At 36.6% G+C, this 16,960-nt stretch overlaps 1 protein-coding gene and 1 pseudogene across 5 annotated transcripts in view; one reads left to right on the top strand and one right to left on the bottom strand.

Annotated features, from left to right (window-relative positions):
• The window catches only part of ASCC1 (activating signal cointegrator 1 complex subunit 1), a 115,817-nt gene that overhangs the window by 73,768 nt on the left and 25,089 nt on the right, over nt 1-16,960 (top strand). For all 5 annotated transcript variants that reach the window (XM_054572642.1, XM_054572639.1, XM_054572640.1 and 2 more), the window contains exons 8-9: nt 2,129-2,253; nt 9,655-9,740. In XM_054572642.1, coding sequence (XP_054428617.1) covers nt 2,129-2,253; nt 9,655-9,740 — 211 coding nt within the window. The remainder of the gene's footprint in view (nt 1-2,128; nt 2,254-9,654; nt 9,741-16,960) is intronic.
• Nucleotides 4,476-5,629, bottom strand: LOC129069709 (28S ribosomal protein S35, mitochondrial-like; annotated as a pseudogene).

A 16,960-nucleotide genomic window follows, 5' to 3' on the forward strand; every position in this document is an offset into this window, starting at 1 on the left:
TGAGAAAATGTGCATACTGGAGAGTGCTGGGGTCATGAGGCTGCTCCAGTAGATCCTGGGACAGGCAACAAGTTGTCACTGGGATCTCCAGAGCAGAGAGCATTCCAAGGAACTGGTATATTGTAATGTTCTATCCCTGCCAAGCTGTGCTGGAGTCCGAGGCAAAGAAGCTTAGTAATTCTGATCACATCTTCATTTAAAATTTTAATATTGTGTTCATTGTAGATTTTTTGCATTACTTTTGATTTTTAAATATTTTTATATTACATTAAAACATGATTTATCTGGGTTACTGCATTTTTAGACACCCCCTTTTGTGCCGTAGTCCAAATCCTGTGTTCTATTTCTGAAGTTTGGAGGGGGAGACATGGGTATTTATTTTATTACTGTTAATTGCGGTTTACTCATGTTATAAATATTCTTTGGTTAGCAGATAGTAGTTGATAAAAACAATTAAGATAATTAGAATTTTAAGATTAATTTGGAACTTTGGAACCTGTAAACCATAAAGGGGGAAGGAATAGTTCTGGGCTCTTGAGTTAATATCTAGGGAAGAAAAACACCCTCTTGCTGCACCATATCAGTGCAAGCAGAAAAGAGTGATTTTGCCCACATCCAAGCGAGTGAATGATAACGGTGTTAGGGGTCCCAGAGGCTGTTGTCCACTTGGAGATAGGCTTGAGCAACTGAGCTGCGACAGCAAGAACAGTTGTTGGAGGCAAGCTCCCACCAGTGGGCCACCCAAGGTCCACCTCACGTAAAACAGACCCATCCAGCCCTGCTTAAGGAGAAGCTCCTGACTGCTTACCACAGGGCCGTGGCTCAGGGAGCTATGGAGGGCTTATGAGCTCTATAAATGTCTCAGGGCTACTGGAATCCAAGAAAAGAGGTGGTGGTTGGCACCACGGATATTTACTAGTACATCTAAAAATGTGAAATCTATTGTTCATTAGAACATTAGTGACTTAATAAAAGATAATTTAGATCTAGGAAAGTCAATCGGCATGCAGCACAAATCTCAAAAAAGGCCAAGAGGAAGGTTGAAAGGTATAGGCTCCTCCCTGTGCTTGTCCCCAGGTGCACTGCTCTGTCATTTGATGTAACCTCCCAGTCAGTGCGAACATTCAGTGAGAGCTTTATTAGGCTCAGGGTGGACGTTTTGGCACAATATGTAAAAGCCACAGGCTCAATTTTGTGATGTGTTGAGTGGTTGGTCACAGACGATGGCTGCTTCCTGAGGCCTTCAAGATCTGCTCCACCACAGACTTACTTGGGTAGTGACTCCTCTTGTTGGCACTACTGGCAAAACTGTTCTTCAGAGTTGAAGGAGAGAAAAGAGTTTTCCAGACAAAAGAAGCTGAAGAAATTCATTGTCACTAGACTGGCCTTACAAGAAATGTTAAAAGGAATTCTCCAAGCTGTTGAGAAAACACTTGAATAGAATGAACTTCCCGTGCAGGAATTGCTTCTGGTGGAGCTATTAGAATGAGGAGCTCACCCACTGCAGAACCTGTAGCGCTTACCACACCTGAAGTGAGTCCGTAGGGTGAATCAGTCATGCAGCCTGTGGATTTTCTTATATGTAGTTGTCTTTATTGGTACTGTACTTTCACTTTGTTGAAACACTGGCATAGTGTCCAGGGCTACTGGGATCTTCACATGCATACTCCTTGCCAGTGAACAAATATGTTCAAGCTGTAGCAGACCTCACTTGGTCCTGGCAGAAACACATCAGCCACACTGGTTTTGGATTCTGTGACTGAATGAACTAAGTAAGCACTTCCTTTTATGCAACTCTGTTGAGCCCTGCGTCTTGAGCTTTATTTTCAAAATGATAAACCTCCATATTTCTTCAAGGCCATATTTAAACCTACAGTGAAAAGTTTGCCCTTTCCATGTACAGTTGACACTCCTTACCATTCACCATCACATTTTGCAGTTGTTTCCGTGTTTGTCTGCTTCACAAGGCTACAGGCTTCATGCTGGTAGGGGCTGCAGCCTTTCATGCTTCCTCTTCTTATGCAAGGCCTTGATTGGCTCAGAGCAGATGCTTCATAAATGTTGAATTAATAATCAGGGACTCAGGAGTTTACTAAGATTTCTGTATTTCTTTCTTCCATTTTGCCAGGCTGCAGGAATTAGTTGATCGAGTGCTGGAACGTTTTCAGGCATCTGGACTAATAGTAAAAGAGTGGAATAGTGTGAAGCTCCATGCTACCGTCATGAATACTCTATTCAGAAAAGACCCCAATGGTAAGTCCTCCATAGAAGTGTAGTACAATTTGTGATTAGTGAGGCCTAATGATATCATCCCTAGAGTTTGAATAGAATGGGCTATCAAAGAATTTCTGATGTATCTTCTTTTTTTGATCTGTTAGTTTGTCTTAATGAACCCAGTGGAAATGTGCTGCAACATATCTAGTATGAGAGTGACATACCAAATCTTTTTATTTCTGTCACACATGGGGTTGCCAGATTTAGCAAATAAAAATACATAGTGCCCTGGTAAATTTTAGGTAAACAATAAATAATGATTTTAGTATAAGTATGTTCCATGCAATACTTGCTGGCTTCTTTTGAAAAGAAGAAAGAAAGATTAGCTAGTAAAAGTAAATGTTAGACCAGTGGTTCTCCACTAGGGGCAATTTTGACCCCAGAGGATCTTGGGGGTTGTCTGGGGACATTTTTGGTTGTTACAGTTAGGGGACTAGAAGGTGGGTTTCTACTGGCATCTAGTGGGTAGAGGCCAGGGATGCTTAAAATTAACCCTCTACGACACACAGTGTAGAACCCCACAGCAAAGAATGATTCAGTCCAAAATGTCAGTAGCACCAAGGTTGAGAAACCTTGTTTTAAAGTAACGTATTTTTTTCCTTTATGGAACATGAGCTTTTATATAAAAATGCCTTATTTTAGAGGCATGGATACATGGGGCAGACTGACAGCTGTCAGAGGGGAGTAGGGGCCTGGATGAAAGAAGGTGAAGGGAGTAGCCTAAGAAGGTACATGCATAACCCACAGACACAGACAACAGTGTGGTGATGGCCAGAGGGAAGGAGCGGGGAAGGGGGCTAGTTGGAGGTGGGCAAAGTGGGGTGGGGGGAAATGGGGACATCTATAATAGTGTCAACAATAAAAATAACGTTAATATATTTTTTAAATACCTCGTTTTGACCCTACATTTCAAAAAGCATAATGATCTACATTTCAAAAAGGATACTCTTTTCTTTCCATCCCCACTCCCCACGTGAAAGCTTCTCTATACATTCAGCATCTATTTGATCAAGAGCCACAAATTCAAGTTATATGCAGCTTTTCTTTCAAAGATCTATTGTTTAAAATATACCAGCACCAAAATCCCATATTTAGGTTTTTTTTTAACCTCAATAATTTATTTTGAGTTTAAATTAATTACTTTTGGACAACTTTGGAAGTGGTAAGAAAGGATTACAGATATACTTAAAAATACTGAAGTGATAGCTAAATTGAATAGTATGTTTCTTAGGGCAGTTCTCATTTTGTCACTACATTTAAACTCAAGGTCTTTATTTATACTTCGTCTCTTTCCTGAGCTGTAGAAGCGCTAACTGGGGAATTGAGAGATGAATAGCTGTTAATCTCCATTTCCACTTCTCTGCAAGCTTCATTTGGAGAAATGAGCCCCAGAAAATAGAAAGTAAACAGAATTGAATCAATATAAAGGGACCCCAAAATAGACAGACGGAACCAACTCTTTAGATTAGAAAACACTTGCAAAGACCTGTTTCTAATCAGAATTGACATCTGCAAAAATGCAGAGGGTAGATGGCAGTTATGAAAACAAAGCACTGAACTGCTGTTGGGGGACTGGGTTCTGGGCCTAGCTTCCCAAATAACAATGTAAAAGCATCAGATAAGTGCGAATGTGTAGGGAAACAAATGTAGCAGGTGACAAAATAACTGTATGTATTACATATATTTAAGTTTTAAAGTTGTTATAATAGTAATAAAATCAAAACATTTTCGAATCAGAAGAAATCACAGAGATCTAATTAGTCTAATCACCCCAGAGCAGCAATTTTCAGCCTTTTTCATCGCGTGGCACACACAAACTAGTTACTAAAATTTTGTGGCACACCAAAAAATATATTTTTGCTGGTCTGACAAAAAAAATAAATATGATTTTGATTCACTCACACTGCAGAGCTTTTGTTGTCTTGGCTGTTGTCATTTTTTTTATTTGACAGTCTAAGGGAAAAGAGGTCAGTGCCCCTGACTAAATAGACAAGTATTGTGTGATTTAAAAATTTTTGCAGTACACAGTTGCAAATCGCTGGCATCAGAGTATAATAAGAAAATTTGTCAGTAATCATTGCCATTGTGCATTAGTATGAAAGGAATCATTTTAACTCTGAAGTAAAACAATGTTTTTTTAACATTAATAATTATGTATAGATCAATAAAATTGATCAATTAAGCATATTTTTCTACATAATTCATATCAAATTTTATAGTCTCTTCACTGATTCTTTGCACTGAGAAAAGGTATTTTTATTGTCTCCCTCATTCTTAAGGCAAACAAGAGATTTTTGTGATCTTTAATTTCTTTAGTATCAAGGAGCTCTTTTTTATTTATGTCCAAGCTTTTCTCTGTGACTTTAATTTAGAGAAGTGTTTCCAGGATATTTTTTTTGCTGAGGAGCTGTTTGTCTATATATATTCTTACATGTCTGCTTCAGTATTATTTTTCTAACATTCCTCAGTTTTCCAAGACTTATGGTATAAAACTGTTAGCAGATACATTGCATAGTCATAATTCTGTCTCTTTAAAGGACCTGTTTTGATGGTAATGACATCTGTGGTCTTGCAGGATTGTTTTCCTACAAGTTTAATAAGTTTTTTTGCATGATCATCTAAATTCAAACTGGAAAGTTTAACCCTTAAGGTTACTGCTAATGCTTTGGAATGCCAAATAGATGGTCCTAATGAAACATAATCAGCTGTGTCAATTTCAATTGGAAAATGCTTCTAGCATTTCTTATTACTGTCTGTCTAGTACTGCTGGCCACTCAGGGCAGAAACCTTGAATAGTTTCACAGTGCTTTTGAATTGTTACAGGAGCCAAATGCAGAAAATTGGGGCTCTTTAAAAGTTCTAGATTTCCTTCCTTTGCCGCAAGCACCCCCTTTTCTATGGGATAACCTCTTCAAACAGGAAGAGGTATTGCAGAAGGTTTTGTTTTTTTTTTAATTTTTATTTACTTATTTTTAGAGAGAGGGGAAGGGAGGGAGAAAGGAGAGAAACATTGATCAGTTGCCTCTTGCATATACCCCAGTGGGGGACCAGCCCGCAACCCAGGCATGTGATCCGACTGGGAATTGAACTGATGACTTTTTGCTTTGCAGGATGAGGCTCAACCAACTGAGCCACACTAATCAGGGCAGTATTGCAGAGGGTTTAAATGCTGCTGCAAAAGGGTAAACACTAGGCTAGTCCTCAGAGGTGGTGCCTTTCTTCTGGGTGGCTTTTCAGATTTGGATGTTCTTCTGTTGTTCGTGGGCTTGGTTTCTGGGCTACAGGGCCAGCCATGCAGGGAGCCAGGCAGCTGCCATGGCTGGGAAGATGGCAAGCCAGGGAGGAAAAGCCCCATATTTACATTTTATTTCCTTTGTTAGAACCCTGACCTTGGTTTTAGAAAATATAGTTTGGGGAGGATTCTATCAGGACTCAAACCCATAAACTATTTGTAGATTTATAATTTAGGATAGTTTTTATGTCCCTTTTTGTCAAAGTATATTCTTTTATTTGTCTCACATATACATCAAAGATCCCAACTGGAAGTCAATTTAATATTTTTTCTTAAAGATTTTATTTATTTATTTTTAGAGAGAGGGGAAGGGGAGGAGAAAGAGGGGTAGAGAAACATTAATGTGTGGTTGACCCTGGAGCACCCCCTTCAGGGGACCTGGCCTGCAATCCAGGCATGTGCCCTGACTGGGAATTGAACCAGTGACCCTTTGGTTTGCAGGCCAGCACTTAATCCACTGAGCCACACCAGCCAGGGCTAATATTAACCCCATTTGGTTAGAGCCATTGTAGGACTAAGATATATGTAGCTATCCAATTTTTAGCTCTATTAATGTTTTAAGATTCTAGATTATATTTTATTTAAGACTTTTAAAAATAAATTACTATTGTACCTTTGGGAGCACTGAGATCAAAGAAGGTTCATAGGGCTCAGTCAAAGCCTATAGACTCTTGTTTAGGAAGTTGATAGAATCTAAAGCTCTATACTTGTTATTGTTCTGATAGATTACATTTCTTTCATTTGGGTAGTAGTATTCCAGAAGAATATTTGGAATTCCAGAAAGAATTTCTGGAATATTTAATATTTGTATATTATTATGTAGCTTACCCATTGGGACCATTTACAGGAATTTATGGTATCTATTTTGTTCTGGAAAGTCAATTTTAATTTTAGAAAACACAGATCCCTGAGATGTTGTACATTTTAACATTGTTATTTTAACATTGTTATGTAAAGATAGAGTTTTAGAACTCTAGAATATACTCCAAATTTATTGGTTTAGAAGATATATTTTATCTAGTATCATCCAGAAGAACTTCCTGTGATGATAGAAATATTCTGTATCTGTTATGTCCAGTATGATAGCCACTATCCACATGTGGTTATTTAGCACTTGCAGGTAGCTAGTGAGATTGAGAAAGTGAACTTTTTAAAAAAATCTTCACCCCTAGGCTATATTTATTGCTTTTAGAGAGAAAGGAAGTAGGGGGCAGGGAGAGAGACAGACATCAATTGATTGCCTTCCTATGTGTCCCAACCCAGGGATCGAACCCACAACCTATGTATGGGCCCTGATTGGGGATCAAACCCACAACCTTTTGGTGTATGAACAATGCCCAACCAACTGAGCCATCCGGTCAGGGCAGAAGTGAACTTTTAATTTTGTTTAATTTAAGTTGATAAAAGCAGACTGGTTCAAGAATGATGTTTCAGTAGACTCAGGATGCATTTTTCAGGTATTTTGTTTTTCCAGCTGAATATTAGAGTTGCTTTTGAGATTCAGACCTTTAATACAATATATGTTGATGGTTTTTATTTTCTCTCTCTAGAATGGACTTCAGTGCAACAGGAATTAAACTGAAATCATTACATTCTTTCACTTAACACTTTAGAGAACATTTCTATCCAGACTGCCTAAAGTTAATGAATACTGTGATAAATTATTAATACTAAAATAAATAAATAAATAAATTTAAATAATTGCTGTGACTACTGTTTTGAACAGTGCAAGTATAGATAGTATTTTATTAGACATTTAATACAACCAATAATCTATTCCACATTTGTCCTAGTCCTTAAATCTTAGTTCAGAGCTCAACAACTATATCATCCCCCATTAAAAATTTTTTTTTTAAAGACTTCATTTATTTATCTTTAGAAAGTGGGGAAGGGAGGGAGGGAGAGAAACATCAGTTGTTTGCCTCTTGCAAACCCCCAACTGGGCACCTGACCTGCAACCCAGGCATGTGCCCTGATTGGGAATCAAACTGGCAACCTTCTGTTCGCAGGCCAACACTCAGTCCACTGAGCCACACCAGCCAGGGCATCCCATCCCCCATTTTAACTAACCTCATGACAGAAAAGAGTTGAATTATGTAGAAATCTGTGTGTTCTAAATTGTGTGGGTCCAGATTTATATTCAGTTAGCACTAGAACTTCATATAAGAAAAAGGTTCTACGTTCCCAGTTTAGTGATCATTTCCTACTTACGGATATTTTAAGTACAACAGCTTTGAGATAGAATTTACATGCTATATAATTTGTCTGCAGTGATTTTTTTGTATATTCAGAATTATGCAGCCATTACTACAATCAATTTTAGAAGATTTTCATCACCCCAAAAAGAAACCCCGTACCTTCTGGCAGTGACTTCCATTTCCCCCTAACCCTCCAGTCCTAGGCTCTACTGGTCTTACTTTCTGTTGCATGAATTTGCTTTTTCTGGATATTTCATATAAATACAGTCATGTAATATGTGATCTTCTTTCACTAGCATGATGTTTGAAAAGTTCATTTATGTTATAACATGTATCATACTTAATTCTTTTTTATTGCTGAATAATATTCAGTTGTATGGATAACACCACATTTTATTTATCCAGTCATCAGTTGATGCAGATTTATGTTGTTTCCCATTTTTGGCTCTTATGAATAATGCTATGAACATTTATACACAAGATTTTGTGTAGGCATAGGTTTTCATTTCTTTTGGATCTGTACTTAAGAGTGAAATTGCTGGGCCATATGATAACTCTATGCTGAGCTTTTTGAAAAATCTGCTGGACTGTTTTCCAAAGTGGCTAAACCTTTTTACCTTCCAACCAGCAGTGTATGAAGGTTTTAATTTCTCTATGTCTTTGCCAGCACTTGCTGTTATTTGTCTTTTTGATTATTGCCATTCTGTGGTGTGAAGCGGTATCTCATGGTGGTTTTGATTGTTTCCCTAAAGACTAATGCCACTTACAGATTTTGAAACTGTCATTAAACATTTCAATCTTCAGATAATGATTGCTGCCTTTTTATTGATATTTATTTAGTATGATTTACTTTAAAATTCCACATCTCCTCTTAACAGGGGACCTTTTGCAAGTTGTAAGATATCAATAGTATTGGGATCTTTCATTAAGAGAATACTTATTAGAGAAATGGAGTTAGCACTCTGTATGTATTTTGTTAGTTCTGACTTGGTAGTCTCCATACCCATATACAGTAAAAGACCATACTCAAAAGTAGAAATACAAATATTTTTGAGAGTATTGGTAGGCAGGAAAGGGTTGATATTTCAGAAAATATCCTGAGAGTTAAATAATTATTGAGAAGACTTTGAATTTTCTGTACCCTGGATTCTTCTCTGTGTTGAATTTTTACTTGAAAGGCACAAAGAGTATGTTGTTTTGTTTGTTTTCTCTTCTGTTACTCCTTTCATTTGATATTCTTTAACTGCTACATTTTAAGGACATATTTAGGGATAAGCAAGCTAAATTATCTCAAGAAGTTAGAGTGCAGCTTTGATGAGGCAAAGGTCATACATAGATTTGCTGCATTTCTGTGTGGAATGTCTGTTAGGATACCTTCAACTGCAACTAAAGGGGCCTTTACATTTAGGGAGAGTCCTCAAAACAACCAAAAGCGTGGTTGCCAGCATTTTTTGAAAAGTTGATGTGTGACGTTTTCTATATTTTTACATATTTCAAAATACATGCAGCTCTATCAAATCCTGGGTTTTTACACTGCAAGGAACCTGTGGAAATCACCTAGTCTTAACCTGTAACTGTTTTTTTAATCTGTAACTTTGTAACTAAGGTGCATAGACTAAGTGCATAATTTGCACTAAGAGTATAGCTAAGTTACATAGTTAATGTACAATGAGTACTTGGACAGTATTGAATGAATAAATGTACATTGGTTGATGACAGAGCTGAGACTAGACACTGGGTCTCTTAATTCACACCTGATGTTTTCCCTCCATATTATGTCACTTTGTAGATAGTACTTGGAGATTTTGCCTGTTGTACCTGTAGAAATTCAAGAGAAAACAGATGATAGTCCAAGCTTCTCTTCTGACATTATCTTTGCAATATTTACAGCTGAAGGCAGGTACAATCTCTACACAGCGGATGGCAAATATATCTTCAAGGAAAGAGAATCATTTGATGGCAGAAACATTTTAAAGGTCAGTATGAAACAGAGTGCATTGGAAATCCATTGGCATGTGTCCTAAGTAAGCAAGGAAAACAAGTCGTTCTCCTTTTAACGGTAAGGTATATTTTTTTCTCATGCTTCCCATGAGTCTCATTGACTGAAAGGGCCATTAAAATTTTTTTTAATGTCCTAAAAGAAAGAAGAAATTTTTTTGACTGTGTTAAGGCAGTAATTCCTCTAGAGTCTTTGAAATTGATGATTTAAGAAACAAGAATCCAACTGTTTGGATCCATAGGAAAAGATGATTTTAACCTGGTGAGTTTTACCTGTATTTTATCTCTGGAGGTCTGAGTTTGCATTTTTTTTGAGTGAAAAAAAGAATTGTCTTGTTCCAGTAGGTTTTCTCTTCTCCCACAAAACAAGTCTCCAAAGTTGCTTCATAATCTGTTTTTACTCAGGAATAGCTCATGTCCTAAAAAGTAGAGTCCAGTTCTGACTGTTGAGGCTTTGCTTTCTCTGTATTAAATTAATCCACAAAATTTAAATAAAAGGGGTTCTTCAGGATTGCATTTATCTTTCTCCCACAGACCACATTCTGTAATATCCACAGTTTACAAGGTTAACATGCCGTTGTGTTTCTGGGCAAAGAGAAACATAAGTTGATACCGATGGAGAGGTTTGTGATTCTGCATTTTACTTGTTCTGTAATGGTTTTAGGTCATATGTTTGCAAGGCCATGAGTGTTTTTTGGATCTGGGAGAGGGAGAGGGAGAGAGGAGAGAGAGAGTACAAATGCATATAATAACTTCAGAATAAGCTTTAGCTTTGGAAGTGCTTTTCTTTTTCCTTCCCTACCCCATTGTCCATTCTCTTATCTTGTCCTTTAACAGTTTTCTTGCCAAATGCCTAATGACATCACTGTTTAGCAGCTGCCGAGCCCAACAGGGCAATGGCAGCATTCACTTAGGCAGACATTCCAGCTCCCACATCAGGGCTATACTGAGTCCTTCTTTTCCTTTTATCTTTCTTCTTTTTGAATGTATGTGATATGAATGTTTCTTTCCTCTATCTCATTTCCTTGGGGCTTCTCAATAATATAATTAATTAATTTGCTTTTTTATTGTTGTTAATTGATTAAGAAAGAGAATAGACTGAATGGGAAAAGAAATCTGTAGGAACGATTCAAGTCATCTTGGTTCTTTTGGAATTAGAAATAAAGCCCAGAAGATGTGTTGACGTGAGGTACTTTGATATCTGTTAGAGGGAGGTGCCAGCAGAGAGCCTACATGTGAGGTGGCTGTATGAACATCATGGATCGCTCACTTGATATTTAATTTCTCTCACTTTGTGAAGCCAGTTTTCCATTTTAAAGATGCTTTGCCTTGAAATCTCCCTAACCACTCCAGTGATGGCACCAGTGTAGCTCCCTCTAGTGTTGACAAGGTCTTGCTATATCTACACCTATAGCAGTATTACCCTTATTGGTACAATGCCTAATCAGACTTTTAGAGCTGGGCCTTGCTTGAGTACTTGAAGATCATTTATTTAATCCAGTAACACACTTTAATCTCTAAGGACACAAGGTCCAATGTGGTTAAAGTGGTTTGTCAAAGTTTATCGCTAGTTAGTAGTAGAGTTTGAATCACAACAAAAATTTAAAACTCACAAATTGAAAGTGTTTCTTCTGCCTCCCATAAAGATATTCAGTGTTTAGGTAGAGAGCAATAGGTATTTGAAATTGGGCATATCTATTTGAACTGTGGTAATGTATGATGAAAACTGGTTCTTTAAATGTTGGGGCAGTCAGTGCACCAGTTTGTCTAAAACTGCGGCACATTAAAAATTGGACTTTTGAACTGACTTTAATACTAACACCCACAGAAATATTTATTGTGTATCACCTGGCAAACCATGTGCCCTGCAGATAAAAATCATTATGATATAATCCCTACCTTCAAGGAGCTTCCTATCTTTGAAGGGGTACAGGTATTTACTAGGCAATTACAGTATGAGTATGGAGGAATGCCTTTGAATACAAAAGTCGTGATAACAAAGCATCTTTTGTTATAGTTTTCAGTATTTTATTCCAGAAAACATAAAGATAACCTTTCACCTGTGTTTAATCAAAGGAATTAATTTTTTGAAATGAAGGTGAAATATGGCCTCCAGTAATAACCCCCCAAATATATAAGAGGCGATAACTATATTTGTAAAGTAGTTATAGCAGCCCGCTTTTTGGAACTCAAACAAATGGACATGTCTTTGTCAAATAGAACACAAGATGCCATGGCTTCTGAAACTCCTTGGGGGAAAAAATTCCAAAAACCAATGAATTATAAATACAGTTTTTGTACCAGATATAATTAATATATTTAGAAGGGGGAAAGATTCAATTTCACTAGGAACTGACTTGGAGTAAACAGAAAGGTTAACTGCATTGGTTGTTAAGGTTGAATTCAGTTGCAGTGAACCTGCTGCAGTTTATATGCGTGCAACATATTAACAGCTACAATAGGTCAAGGGTCAGGAATGTTGGTGATGGGAAGCAGCCTTGGAAAAGAATCAACTTCATCTACTATTCAAAGAGAAACAAAACAAGAAAGCAAGTCATTGCTCATTGCTGTAAGAATTTAATGAGTAACAACCAACTGAAATTCTCCTCAATGAAGAGAATTGGTTCTTTTGGTTCAATATAATATTATGTATCTGGGTGCCTCAATAAGAAAAAATTTTAAAAAGCTCTAATGAGCTTGGAAGTGGACGCCACATTTTTCTTTTGTACAGCTCTTTTGAGAGTTGTTGCAGGTATAATAAACTAGTATATAGTTATTTCTAGGTAAAATTAGACTTTTCTTACCCTAAAAAGGACTTCAAAAGAACTGAACACTAAAGAATTATTCTCCTGTGTTTTTCAAACCAGAAAAGGAAGAAACATTTAGTTCGGATGTTTTTTTCTTAATAGAATACTGACATAACTCTGAAAGGAGAAGGATGTGTAAGTAAAAAAGACCTAAGCCAAAAAAATAGGATAGCTTCCCCTTAGAGCATCTCCATTTCTAATCTGAGAGATACAAACTAAAATCCTATTTGTTTATCCATAGACAATGATAAAATTATGCTGACCTAAAGACACGCTGCCAGGAAATAACTGCTCCCTTGCTAGCTAGAAGTACAATGGTCATTAACTGCCAGCTTCTGGAAGGAGAAATGGTCTTAATGGTAGTCTGTTTGGGGGACTAATGAAGTAGTCTTCAGCCGTAGAATCAGTATTCTAAGAGTGTGCTCTCAGCAGATTGAACAGGGGTACAGTATTAACTGTTCAAAAGCAAAGTTCTAACTGCAGAAAGAAGAAGAGACATAAGAGCCCTATGCTGTACTCACCAGAGGAAGTGGTTTGGTACAAATAAAGGCAGAGTAATGTATCTGGGAAAGAATAGAAAGTACTATAGGTCCAAAATCAAAGGAAACCATGAAAGTGCCATTTCTTTAGATACTTAAAAGTCCTGGGAAATACAAGCCAAATAAAAAGGAAATGAATTTGCACCTTTTCCCCTTTATGTGTAATGATCTTTAAATTTAGAAAAAGAGGAAATTTGCAGTATTAAACTATATTAATTTTAATGCTGTACTTGGAAATATGTTTTAAGTCTACCTGGCCACATTGAGACTTTTCTTGAAAGATGTAAATAAGAGTAAGGCAAATATATATATATATATAATTTATTTATTTTTTTCTTCTTGCTTTTGTTCCATCTTTGCCCCTTAAGGTCTTTAAAAGGACAGTTGGAATGAATAAATTTAAATTAGATCTTTATTTAGTTTGCTTTACTTAGAGAAGTTTCTGTGAAGGAAGCTGTTTAAAAATACATTTTATTTATTCTTTTTTGGTGATATATAAAAGTACATAAAACAAGTATGTACTGTTAAACAAATAATCATGCAGTGGACAGTGTAACTACTACCAAGGTCATGTCCCTCCCTGGCCCACTCTTTAGTCTGTTTGTCCAAAGGTAACAAAAGCACAATTAAGTTCTTAAACAATTGCAGTTAAGAGGGTTGATTTGAATAATTCCTTTGTTTTGAACTATTAGAATAGTATTGAAAAGAGTACTTTTATGTTTTGTTTTTAGGGAAGAGAGGTGAGATTGAGAACTATGTAGTAATTTTTTAAGAAAAGATATTAATGTCTACAAAGGCAGACTAGTGTTATAGAAACCACTGTATAATCTTTCTAAGGAAGAAAACATTGTGTTTTTTACTATCCAGGTCAGTAGTCAGTCATATACTGTTCCTGAAAATTACCTCTTAGTCACATGATTCTCCTTTAGAATTTTTTTTCAAAACTTTTTCAGAAAGCCTTTCCTTGAGAGTCTCTTACCAAATGTTCTATTGCGCTATTATATCAGGATAAATAACAACAAATTGAATGTACACTAAAGCTACTCTCTCTCATTACCACCATAGTTGTGGTGTCGTTCTTATTACCCAATATTTCTATAACTTGAAATTTTAATTTTATATAAGTAAAATCACTAAGCAGGTGTCACTTCCTCTCTAAGCTATTTATGCTTATACATGGTTAACACTTATTAAATTCAGTTCACTTGGCCATACTAATATTTTGTAGCAGCTTTTATCTATAACATTGAAAACAGTCATTATTCCTGACAACCATGTGATGTATACAACTTGTTAGAGGAGCAAATGTAAAACTTTCTGAAAAACTTCACTTGGAAAATAAAAATAAGATGTTATGAAAAAGGTTAATTAGAGAATAAGAGAGCCCATGGACATTACATATATATGCTGATAAATACATGTATCCAATTAAGAAAGATAAAGTTAAGGAAATCTCTGGTAAAGGTAAAGAGATAGAAAGTATGAGGGAAAATATGACAAAGATGATCCTCAGGCATTGCAAAAGTTAACTATTAGGGTTCTAAAAGTAGAAAATAGACCTTGAGGTCTTAAACTTGAGTGAAGCAATCTCTGGACTGGTTGTAGCAGGTACTGGGCAGTAGCAAAGAAAACTCCTCTTTCATAGAAAGTTTCATCACCCTTTGCCGAGAAATATTCCTCCAAGGAACCCCCCCCAGATGGCCAGTACACAGTCAAAGATAATTAGGCATATGCAGAAACCACTCATAAGCAGAGAACATACAAGACTCAAAGACGTGAGAGTTACCAGGCTTAGGCTAGAAACAACTATGCTTACTATGTTCAAAGAAATAAAAGCCAAGCTTAAAATTTTTATCAGGTAATTGGGAACTATTAGAAAAGTGATGTAGTAGTTTTGAAGAAAAACCAACTGGAAATGCTAGAACTGTAAAATGCTGTACATAAAGCTAAGAGTTCAGTGGATGGGGTTAGCAGCAATTAGACATTGGCTGAAGAGGGAAATAGTGAACTGCAAGATGGGCCAGAAGAAGTTACTCGGAATGTGGCGTGCACAGAGGGAGTAAAAATTACAGATGAGAGAATAAGAAACATAAAGGATAGAGTGAGAAGATCTAAAATACATTCAGTTGGAGTCCCAGGAAAGAATACAGGGAATGGGGCAGAGCTGATGAAAGACACCAATCTGCATATTGAAGAAGCCAGATGAATTCCAAACAGGAGTTCTCTTAAGTGGTTTTACATTATACTTTTCTTTCCTACAACATGTGACTGAATTATGGAAAACATTAACCAAATTACTTTTTGGCAGAAGGCATATTACAAAGAACAAAACCAAGGAAATTAAGCTAAAAATTGCTTTTTTAAACTAGGATATTCTAAAAAAGATAAAAGATATTCAGGAATTGTTTTTACTATTCTTGTAACTTTTCTGTAAATTTGAAACTGTGTCAAAATTTTAAAAATTTGAAAAGAAATAAGGAAAGACAGACAGACATGTACTTAGGAGGGGAATAAGATATCAACCATTTGTTGTGTGTGTGTGTAAGTGTGTGTGTTTTAACACTCACTTTCCAGAGAAGTTTGTTCAAGTCTTAGCTGTGTTTTGTTCCAGTGTTTAGGATAGATGCAAGTTTTATTAAATCGGGTCATATGATTTCAAAGGGTAAAGAGTGTGTGTGTGTGTGTGAGTGTGTGTGTGTGTGTGTAACAACTTCCTGATTAGAATGTCTAATATTAGAGCAAGCTACTAAGAAGATAGATGCATCTTTCATTAGAGTGTTTTGTTTTCTTTTATTTAAAGAAATGAGAGTCCATTTCTTTGTAAAGCCATTTTTCCTGCCGTCATCCCTTTCAAACTATTCCGTATTAAATTCCCTGAAACTTATCTTTTACCTCTATCATTGTACTGAAACACCACTGTAAAAAGTCACTGGTTGCTCCTATTCGTTCTGTACTTTGACCTACTTTTACTTTTTCCTAGTAACCACATTGAGAGTATCAAACCCTTTTCTCCATCTGATGCTGTCTTCCCTTGGCTTCAGTGGAAGTTATCTCTCCTGGAGTTTTTCCTGCCTCTGGATCTACTTTTTAAAAATTCACTGCCTTACGTGGCCACTCCCTAGGGTTTAGTGTCTGTGCTTTTCATTTATTGTGATCTTGTTCGTTCTAAATACTAATCATTCTTTAAAGTCCAGTATAGATATTACCCCCCTTAACTTTGATTTTGCAGAGACCTATTTGTGCCTTCAGTGCTTAGCAATGTTTCTTGCATGGGCAAACAGTGAGGAAATATTTTGGATGACCAAAACTGTTTTCTATAGAAATCAGATTTTGGAAGAGAAGAAAAGGATTTTCTTTTTGTCAAAAGGGATATTTTTTGCACTGTGCTTGAGGTAAATTTCCTGCAGGGGTGTCTATCCTTTTGGCGTCTCTGGGCCACACAGGAATAACAGTTGTCTTGGGCCAAACATTAAATACACAAACACTAATGAAAACTGATGAACAAAAAAAAAAGGTTTTGAGTAAATTTACTATTTTGTGTTGGGCTGCATTCATAGCCATCCTGGGCCACATGCAACCTGCAGGTTATGGGTTGGACACCTCTGTTAGAGCATGGGTAGGCAAACTATGGTCTGAGGATAAAATATGGCCTGCCACCTGTTTTGCGTGTGGCCTTCAAACGGTGAACAGTGTATGTGTGTATGTGTACGTGTGTGTGTGTGTGTGTGAGATAAATTTTTTTTAAATTTATTTTTAGAGAGAGAGGAAGCAGTGGAGAAAGAGAGGGAGAGAAACATCCATGTGAAAGAGAAACATCTGTCGGTTGCCTCTCGCACACCTTCAACTGGGGAC

This window comes from Pteronotus mesoamericanus, unplaced genomic scaffold (genome assembly GCF_021234165.1).
Source record: "Pteronotus mesoamericanus isolate MK-2021 breed Mesoamerican mustached bat unplaced genomic scaffold, CSHL_Meso_final contig_24, whole genome shotgun sequence".
NCBI lineage: Eukaryota > Metazoa > Chordata > Mammalia > Chiroptera > Mormoopidae > Pteronotus > Pteronotus mesoamericanus.